The 9,717-nt window shown below is 45.3% G+C and overlaps 1 protein-coding gene across 1 annotated transcript in view; it reads left to right on the forward strand.

Moving 5' to 3' along the window:
• FLT4 (fms related receptor tyrosine kinase 4) overlaps positions 1 to 8,704 on the forward strand; it is a 245,652-nt gene extending 236,948 nt beyond the window's left edge. The window contains exons 28-30 of the mRNA XM_069763596.1: positions 3,827 to 3,947; positions 5,192 to 5,277; positions 5,465 to 8,704. Coding sequence (XP_069619697.1) covers positions 3,827 to 3,947; positions 5,192 to 5,277; positions 5,465 to 5,687 — 430 coding nt within the window. The 3' untranslated portion in view covers positions 5,688 to 8,704. The remainder of the gene's footprint in view (positions 1 to 3,826; positions 3,948 to 5,191; positions 5,278 to 5,464) is intronic.
• Positions 8,705 to 9,717: the final 1,013 nt, after the last annotated feature.

Here is a 9,717-nt window from a genome sequence, read left to right on the forward strand (position 1 = left end):
TGCTCCATACCATACACTGCCCTCTGTCGCTCTCACTATTATCCTGTGCATTTCTCTGTCATCGTTACCCCATGTTACACTTGTCACCCCCCACTACAGAGTAGCAGGGCAGCCAATGTCACCCCCTCCCGGACCCTAATGGCAGCAGGAAATGTCTGCTCCTCTATTGGGTTGGAACCTGATTTAATCAAGGAATAATGTGGATTTGTTGCCGGTGGCTGCAGGGGAAGGGTTAAGTGATGCCATGTCCCTGGTGGGAGCAGTGGCAGCTGCTGGGACCTGGACAGAGACAACCAATGTTGCTGTGACTGCACAGTGTGATGTGGGGGAGAGAAACTGAGACTCCGGAGCAGAAATCACCCACATGCCAGCACTGGGCAGAGTCACTCCAGTCACCAGCCTGGGGCCACCGGGCCCCAACGTACAGCCCACATGGCAGCAGCTCCCCTTCCTCCTGGCATCTGGTTAACCCCATTTATGTGGGTCGGATTGTTATCTTTAAGGTTCAGCAATAACCTTCATACAGATGGGAAGGGGTTAAGCTTCTTCCTACCCCACTGGTGCAGGTTTGGTGCAGCATGCATGTATTCTGGGAGAGTTGGGTGGCTGCAGGTTGCAGGCTGCACCCCACCAGCTGCTCCTCCAGACATCACCCACATTTTTAGGCAGCGGAGACAGCAGCAGACTGAGCCACAACTGCAACCACTGCTGGATACCATAACACTCACTCAGGCACTGGGCTCCTCCGGAATCTGCCTGATAAACTTCAGCACTGTCTGCAGCCACCCAGGGGGGAGAGCAGAGAACGTGCTCTCTCCGCCCACAATGTCACACTGGCTGCCTTCTGTTAACCCCTATGTGTGCCTGCCTGGCTGCACTGACTGAGTGAGAAGATGCTTGTGTCAGAGCTGGCACATAGGGGTTAAGAGAACGCAGCCAGCAGTGACTGTGTGGGCGGAGAGAGCACTTATCTCCTGCTCTGCTCTCCCAGCTGTATCTATGACAGCATGAGTGGGCCCCCCTCTCTTCCCAGGGCCCCGGCATTTGCCCGGTCTGCCGGGTGCTGACGCCGGCCCTGCTTGAGAGGATCGGAGGTTGCGTGTAGGTAGGTACCGGGAGACCATGTCACAGATGTATGGAGGAGACAGGTTGTGGATGGCTTTGTATGTCATTGTGAGGGTTTTGAACTGGAATCTCTGGGCGATAGGAAGCCAGTGAAGGGCTTGACATAGGGGAGAGGCTGGGGAATAGCGGGAAGACAGGTAGATTAGTCGGGCAGCAGAGTGTAGGATGGATTGGAGCGGTGCCAGAGTGCTAGAGGGGAGTCCAGAGAGTAGGAGGTTGCAGTAGTCGAGGCGGGAGATGATAAGGGCATGCACTAGCGTTTTTGCGGTGTCGCGGTCAAGGAAAGCACGAATCCGGGAAATATTTTTGATTTTGAGACGGCAGGAGGAGGCAAGGGTTTGGATATGTGGCTTGAAAGAGAGGGCAGAGTCGAGGATCACCCCGAGGCACCGGGCGTGTGGGACTGGGGAAAGTGAGCAGCCATTGACATTGATGGATAGGTCTGGTGGAGGGGTAGAGTGAGATGGGGGAAAGATGATGAATTCTGTTTTGTCCATGTTCAGTTGTAGAAAGCGAGCAGAAAAGAAGGCTGAAATAGCAGACAGACAGTGCGGGATTTTGGTAAGTAAGGAGGTGAGGTCAGGTCCAGATACAGATACGATGCTACAGATCGCTTGGAAAACGCTAGCATTCCGCAAGCTAATTACGCTTGCAAAACTCATGCCAATTCCGCATGCGTTTTACCCGCGGCACAGTTGTGGAATTGCCGCAGAAATTTCCGCGGCAATTCCGGACATGTGCACATAGCCTAAGTGATATTTGTATTTTGATGTAACCCCGTCTCATGTACAGCACCATGGAATTAATGGTGCTATATAAATAATAATAATGTGGTGCTCTGATTAGCTATTCATAATACAGACTGCTGTCAGGTCACTGATCCCTCACTGACCTGCCCCCTAGTATACATAATGAATATTAATTATACATATTGAAGAATAAAAATCCACTTGAAAACGTTGCCCATGCAGTAGCAGTTATTGGTGATCCAATAGCTGCTACTGTGCAGGCGGCACCATCTTGTTACAGAAAAAAAAATGCTCCTCCAAGATGGCTTCACCGGCGCCTGCGCAGTAGCAGCTATTGGCGATCTTCAATAGCTGCTAATGTGCAGGCAGCGCCATCTTGCTTGAGAAGAAAAATAATTCCTACTCCAAGATTGTGATCGCTGATAGTTGCTACTGCGCAGGCGCCGCCAGTGCCATATTGGAGGAGGACATTTTTTTTCTCTAGCAAAATGGCACCGCCGCCGCCTGTGCAGTAGCAACTATCGGATCACCAATAGCTGCCACTGCGCAGGCCTGGCAGCTGCCATTTTCAAATGGATCTTTTTTATATTGAGTATCAGGAGAACCTAAAACATATTACTGTATATACTTGCATATAAGCCGAGATTTTCAGCCCATTTTTGGGGGTCTGAAAGTGCTCCTCTCGGCTTATACTCGACTCATTGTCCCAGGGGGTCGGCGGGGGAGTGACAGCTGTCAAATTATACTTACCTGCTCCCGACGTGTTTCTGCACGTTCCTGCTTCTCCGGCGCCCGCAGCCTCCCCCTGTGCCCACGTAGTACCGCTCATTAAAGTAATGAATATGAACGCATATTCATTACTTTAATGAGCGGTAGGATGTGACCGCTGAACACAGGAAGAAGCTGCGGGCGCCGAAGATCACCTGTCAGTGAGAGGGACCGCGCCGGGATCAGGTGAGTATAAAGGGGACTGGAGGGTGAGTATTGCGCAATATTCACCTGTCCGCGTTCCACCGCTGGGCGCCGCTGCGTCCTCCGCGTCCCCCGCCTGCGACGTCCAGGTCAGAGGGCGCGGTGATGCGATTAGTGTGCGCGCCGCCCTCCGCCTGGACATTGATCTATTAGTGATTGTTCTGTGCCCATCATTTTTCCTCAGTCGGTGTAAAGATGCCAGGAAACAAGCGACTTCAGTATTGTCGATCACACTCGTTTAATGGCTTGAACTCAGCACATGTAAATGCAACCGAAATGTTTCTGTGTGATGGTGCAATGTGTCAGCATTTGGGGTCCCACTTTAAACTTTTTCCCGGGGCCCCACTTTGGCTAAAAATGGCCCTAAGTGCCGGTGACAGGAGGGGTGGGCACGTGACCACAAGTATATGATTTGCATACATGTGTTCACGTGCTGACTAAATGTGTGCAAGTCTATTGAGAAAGGCCAGACAAGTCTAGTCGGTATGTTACTGGAAGCATGCAAATCACATACATGCGGTCACATGACTGCCCACTCCCAGCGCAGGCATCGGAGAATCCTCACAGTGTGCAATGCGTGCGGTGTGAGGATTCACAAGTCTGTAGTCACATAGAGTAACTTCTGACTTATAGCCTAGGCATGGGCAACGCTGTTAATAGAAAGGAATGGAAAAGCCAATTTTATTAGCCAAGGTGGAGAACAACTAGAGAGATCCTCTCTTGATCTGGAGGACCTGGCACATCCACTCAGTACACAGACAACCAAAGTCTAAAAAATGAAATATGCATTTCTTTGTTTCACCTGAGATGGCGCTACCACAAATCTGAACACCTCTCACACAGGCTACAGAGGGCTTTAATGTGAATCATCTGCATCCACTAACAGTTTTGTTCTTGTTAACTGTCGCTTTGGTCATCCAGGTTGTGAAGAGTATATATGAGTATATATTAGTAACTTTCTTTTTTTTTCGTCCACCCAGGTATTACAACTGTGTTTCTTTTCCTGGCTGCTTCACTGGAGGCAACCAGATCCGGTGTCCATCAAGACTCAAAACATTTGAAGAATTTCCAATGACAAATGTGATGCATAAAGGTCACCCGGTGAGAACAATCTGTCCTATGCATGTCTGCTGCGTAAAAATAAAAGTTTAGTTGTAGAAAACCAATTATCTCCTCTCTGGGACATAGTTTAGAATTGTTGCAGAACATTGCAATGAGATAATCCAAACGCTAAGATGTTTGCTTGTCCTAAAAGAACATATAGACAGGGACTGTACTTATGACCATCCTTTAAGTGCTCATAGGAAATTTTGAACCTGCATTACTGTGGCTTCTGCAGCTGTTACTGTCATAAGTCTGGGTTTGAACCCTTGAGCATATTGGCTTATCTATCCATTGAGCCACAGTAGTTAAACCTTTTCTCTGGGTGTTTATTGACTGGTACTCTTGCTTTAGTCTTTTTAGGTTGACAGGTGATTATGTTTATTCATTTGTCTGCCCAATCACCTTTCGAGTGCGGCTATATATACTTTCCCCCTGCTGGTGTTTTCTGCTGGTGATATTCTCATTTGGATCTCTAGCAATACTGTCATTGTTTATGTCAATCAGTGAAAGACTAGCTAGGGTTTATCTCTCTGCTGATATTACTTTTCAGCCTGCACCTATCTGTTTCTTGTTTAGGAAGTAGGCAGCATAATCTCTAGCAGTACGTTCCTTATCTTTTCGTTTTGTATTTTGTGGTTTGTTTTAACTCACTCTGGGATCTCTTTTTATCTCAGCACTTTTTTCCTTCTGTAAGCAAATTGCACTCTACTTTGCCCTCCGGTTCTTTAGGAGCAACATGAAGCACTCGACAGCCTTTTAGGTAGCATTGGTCCGAGCTGCCATTGTTTAGTCTGTTTTTAGGGCTATTCCAGCCCACATAGGAACTGCTATGGATTGCGGGGTCAGGATGTCTAGTATGTACAGGAATTGGCTGGGTCAGTTGCAGTTTTCTAGTGTTTCACATATTTTCCCCTGTGAGATGTTACATAATAATAATACTCACCTTGTCAAGCTTTGCTTAAAGTGGATGTCACCAGAATTAACAATACAACCGTTAAACATTATTAAATATAATTCCTATATACAGTTCCTCAATGTCCCTCCTCCCTGCTACTGTTGCTGAGATCTCACACTGCTTTGTACCAGCTGCAGCTGCCAATCTGGCTGGGGGCAGAGAATAAATACACCTGGACTCATAAGCTCTCTCACTTGTTAGCTGGACTCATAAAATGCACAAAGTATGAGGCTTTGATGTTGATTGTTGTCTCCAAGCTAATGGTCATTATAATGGTTTTCTGTAGGACAATCAGACAGACAGTGGGATGGTACTGGCTTCAGAAGAACTGGAGAGGATAGAGAACAGACACAGAACAGATGGAGTGTACAGGTGAGGAACTATAATACTTATTGGCAATATTTGTGTGGGTGGATGAAGAGCTGTGGCATAACTATACGAAACATCTAGAAAGCAAATGAACATTGGAAGAAAAATTATGCATAGGTACAACCTTTAAAGATTGCTAAGCTTTTACAGTATATGTGTTTTATTGAGTCTTCATCTGTTTCTTCCACAGCAGTAAAAATTCTCGTAGAAATAAGGCAACTACTGCACCAAGCTGCTCATCCGTCCAGAACAGGAGTCAGTCATCATATCCGTCTTACGGTGGAGGGCAGACATTTTACAACAGTGAATATGGAGAGCTGTCTGAACAATCGGAGGGGGATAGCTTCACACCCCCTGGAGGCTCTGGCAGTCCTGACCTCGTCCATGCTTCTTTCTTCTCTGATGAAAACTGAGGACCTTACAACTGGAAAAAGGCTTAAGCCACCATAGAGGCCTAGGCTTTGTCTCATCATACTTTATATCTGCCATATAAACCTAAAAAAGGTGGAATAAGGCCTCTCGAGGGCCTCTGAGTAACTGATGCTCAGGACTACTCCGCTTCTGCAGAGTTCAATAAGACAAATACCAACATGAACAATGAGAGAGACGTTACTATGTCCTGTTCTCCCAGTGCTCGGAATTCAGAAATGGACACATTACCGCAGACGTCATAAGAATTCTATAAAGGAAGCGCATTCACGATGCCTGTATTCAGGATTTATGTATCCTGTCCGCAAACTGAAACATTGGTCATTGCTCTTGTCACAAAAATAATAATAGGATTTGGTTCTATATCTTACATAAAGCTGCATTGAAAAGCTGCAGGTGCCATATTGTTATGTTCACTATGGACGATATACAGTAGTATCAATACGTTCACTGAGCTAGGTCTAGTGAAAGAATGGCGGGTAATCCCCAATCTGAATCGTATTGGATAGAAGTGGATTTGCACCAAAATATATCCTCTCTCTCCACTGTCATCCATATACAGCCCCGATACCACGAGGTCCGCGTTACACAGGATGGTAATGGCCGTCCTACTCAGCACAGGAGTCATTCAGCACTGGTCTGATTGACATCCAGCACATTCAGCGCCTGCACGTGTGGTCGTGGCCAGTACACCTCATTTCATGGCACTTGAGGTGGATGTGGCTGGAGTTGACTGGTAATGATGGAGTCTGGGATGTCAGGAAGATCAGAGCTCTTTTTTTCTCCAGTGTGAGTACTGGAGCCTACTACATACTGTTTTTATAACTGAGATGGATGCAATATCTTAACACCATTATTAACACTAGGACTACTGGACTCGTGAACTACTGCAAGTAAGTAGTCAAAATGACTATACCAGTAGTCCTAGTGTTAAGCAGGGGATTTGGAGCTGCATATCGGAAAAGCTCCGACCAATTTAAATGTCCCCGGACTGTCCTCAACCGTTACTATCCTGGAATGGCAAGGGTCAATCATCTTAACATGTGTTATGCAACTCAAAGGGCATTTACACTGCAAGATAATTGTGATTGAGCATTGTTAAAAACTGTTCCATGATTATCTTGATGTGTAGAAAGGCTGCCGATCATCCAGTGAACAAACAAAACACTGGCTGATCGGATGAAATGATCTTTTGTGCCGTATTGCCGAGAACTGTGGCCTTCTACTGTATGCGCCCTGAGTGAGCTAGTACAGATAACTCAGTGCGCATCGTTTGCTTTGGTCTGCCTGTGTAAACAGGCACACAAACGACCACAGATTGGTTTGCAGTTTACAGCTCGGCGGTCACATTGTGCCAACACTTGGCAGATATGTTTGACGAATCAACTTTATATGTGCAGCATTGAATTTGCTAATGAAGCGAGACTAGCCCTTACCTCTGATCTTCTAATGATACCCCCCCCCCCCCCAGGAGTGTACCCTATAGCGCCATTATGGTAGACTGTCCATTACATCCAGTGCGTGAGATTAGAGAATCCAAGGCAGGGCTAGTCTTGCTTCATTAGCAAATGTCATGCTGCACATTTAAAGTTCATTCTTCTAACATTGCAGCATGAGAAAGTCATAGAAAAGTCATTTTTAAGATTAAAACAATCTCCAGCCACGACAATAAAAGCAGATGGGGCAGTCGGGGGACTTGTTAGATTTCCTTTAAAATATGGTGTTTACTTGTGGACTTTCATTTGAATCACGGAATCCACTTGACCTTCACATTCTGTCCTAAATTCTTTCTCAAATACACAACCCTAATATTTAGAGTAATAAAATAACATATAAAGTCTGGTTTATTCCCTTCCTTCTTACTCTACCCAAAAAATGATATCCGCATTTAGGTTTAGTTCCCATAATAAGTTTTTGGTGAGTTTTTGATGCTGCGTATTTTCACTATGTGGAAAATGCAGTCTATTATAGCTCCATCAAAGTGGATGGGATTTATAGAAATCTCCTGCCCGCTGTGCTTTTATTTACCCAACGTAGTGATCTGCAGGCGTTTCTGAAATTTTTAACATGTCCATTTTTGGGGACGCTGAGATTTAGGTGCAGGTAAAAAATCCATATGCATTTTCAATGCATTTCTGCTGTGGACACACTAAATACACGTAATCCACACAGGACTGTGTCAATAAATTTAGGCAAAGGCGAAGACCAGGAAGCGATAAAAAGGCATGTAAAAATACACACTCAAAAACGCAATGAAAAAAATTAAAAGTAACCTCATATAGCTAATAGATGCAGACATGCAGAAAATGTGCACCATCATAAACTCACCAAATACTCATGGCGGGAAAGTAGGTACAATTAATTACAAAATGCTTGTAAAAATGAGCAATTTTGCTGATTACTTCTTATTACAAATAATCTCAGTTCTCAACAATGGGCTGATTATTAATTTCACCATATATAGCTCTTGCCAAGGTTGCTAGTCACCTCTATAGTCTATCATAGGCTGCTGTCTCCTAAGCAAGGAGCCCAGCGCTTACAAACTCATTGCTACATAGCCTATAGGGGATATTCTGGATCCCATAGTGCTCTTATGCTCCTCCAATGTTCTCACCAGAGTGTGCAGTTTGGACTAGCAGCTCAGCCATGCCACTAATCCAAACTGTCAATCTTCAAGAGCGCACCGCCTCCCGGTAAGCAGGAAGGCAGAGGAGCGCTGTGCTCCTGAAGAAAGGAGATGAGATAAACCCTTCAACAATTGAAATTCCAGGGCAGCTGTAACCTTAGACACAAATAGTGGCCATCTATTGATAGCCTTTGTGTCCATCAAATTATTTCAGACCAAGTCGTATTCACTATAAATTCAGTTCTAGTTCATTAGTGTCTCCATTATCATAGTTAATACCAGAGAGAAACAAAATGAACATATAGCAATAAAAAGTAAAAGCAATAGTACATACAGTGCCTTGCGAAAGTATTCGGCCCCCTGGAACTTTTCAACCTTTTCCCACATATCATGCTTCAAACATAAAGATACCAAATGTAAATTTTTGGTGAAGAATCAACAAGTGGAACACAATTGTGAAGTTGAACGAAATTTATTGGGTATTTTAAATTTTTGTGGAAATTCAAAAACTGGAAAGTGGGGCGTGCAATATTATTCGGCCCCCTTAAGTTAATACTTTGTTGTGCCACCTTTTGCTGCGATTACAGCTACAGGTCGTTTGGGGTTTGTCTCTATCAGTTTTGTACACGAGAGACTGAAATTCTTGCCCATTCTTCCTTGGCAAACAGCTCGATCCCAGTGAGGTTTATGGAGATCGTTTGTGAACAGCAGTTTTCAGCTCTTTCCACAGATTCTCGATTGGATTGAGGTCTGGACTTTGACTTGGCCATTCTAACACCTGGATATGTTTATTTGTGAACCATTCCATTGTAGATTTTGCTTTATGTTTGGAATCATTGTCTTGTTAGAAGACAAATCTCCGTCCCAGTCTCAGGTCTTTTGCAGATTCCAACAGCCTCTTGGCTGCATCTCTGATCAGTCTTCTCCTTGTTTGAGATGAAAGTTTAGTGTGACGGCCGGGTCTTGGTAGATTTGCAGTGGTATGATACTCCTTCCATTTCAATATGATTGCTTGCACAGTGCTCCTTGGGATGTTTAAAGTTTTGGAAATCATTTTGTATCCAAATCCAGCTTTAAAGGGAACCTGTCACCCCCAAAATCGAGGGTGAGGTAAGCCCACCAGCATCAGGGGCTTATCTACAGCATTCTGGAATGCTGTAGATCAGTCCCCAATGTATCCAAAAAGATGAGAAAAAGAGGCTATATTATACTCACCCAGGGGCGGTCACGGTCAGGTCCCATGGGTGTCGCGGTCCGGTCCGACGCCTCCTATCTTCATCAGATGACTTCCTCTTCTGGTCTTCACGCTGCGGCTCTGGTGCAGGCGTACTTTGTCTGCCCTGTTGAGGGCAGAGCAAAGTACTGCAGTGCACAGGCGCCGGGCCTCT

Source organism: Ranitomeya imitator, chromosome 4, assembly GCF_032444005.1.
Source record: "Ranitomeya imitator isolate aRanImi1 chromosome 4, aRanImi1.pri, whole genome shotgun sequence".
Classification (NCBI taxonomy): Eukaryota; Metazoa; Chordata; class Amphibia; order Anura; family Dendrobatidae; genus Ranitomeya; species Ranitomeya imitator.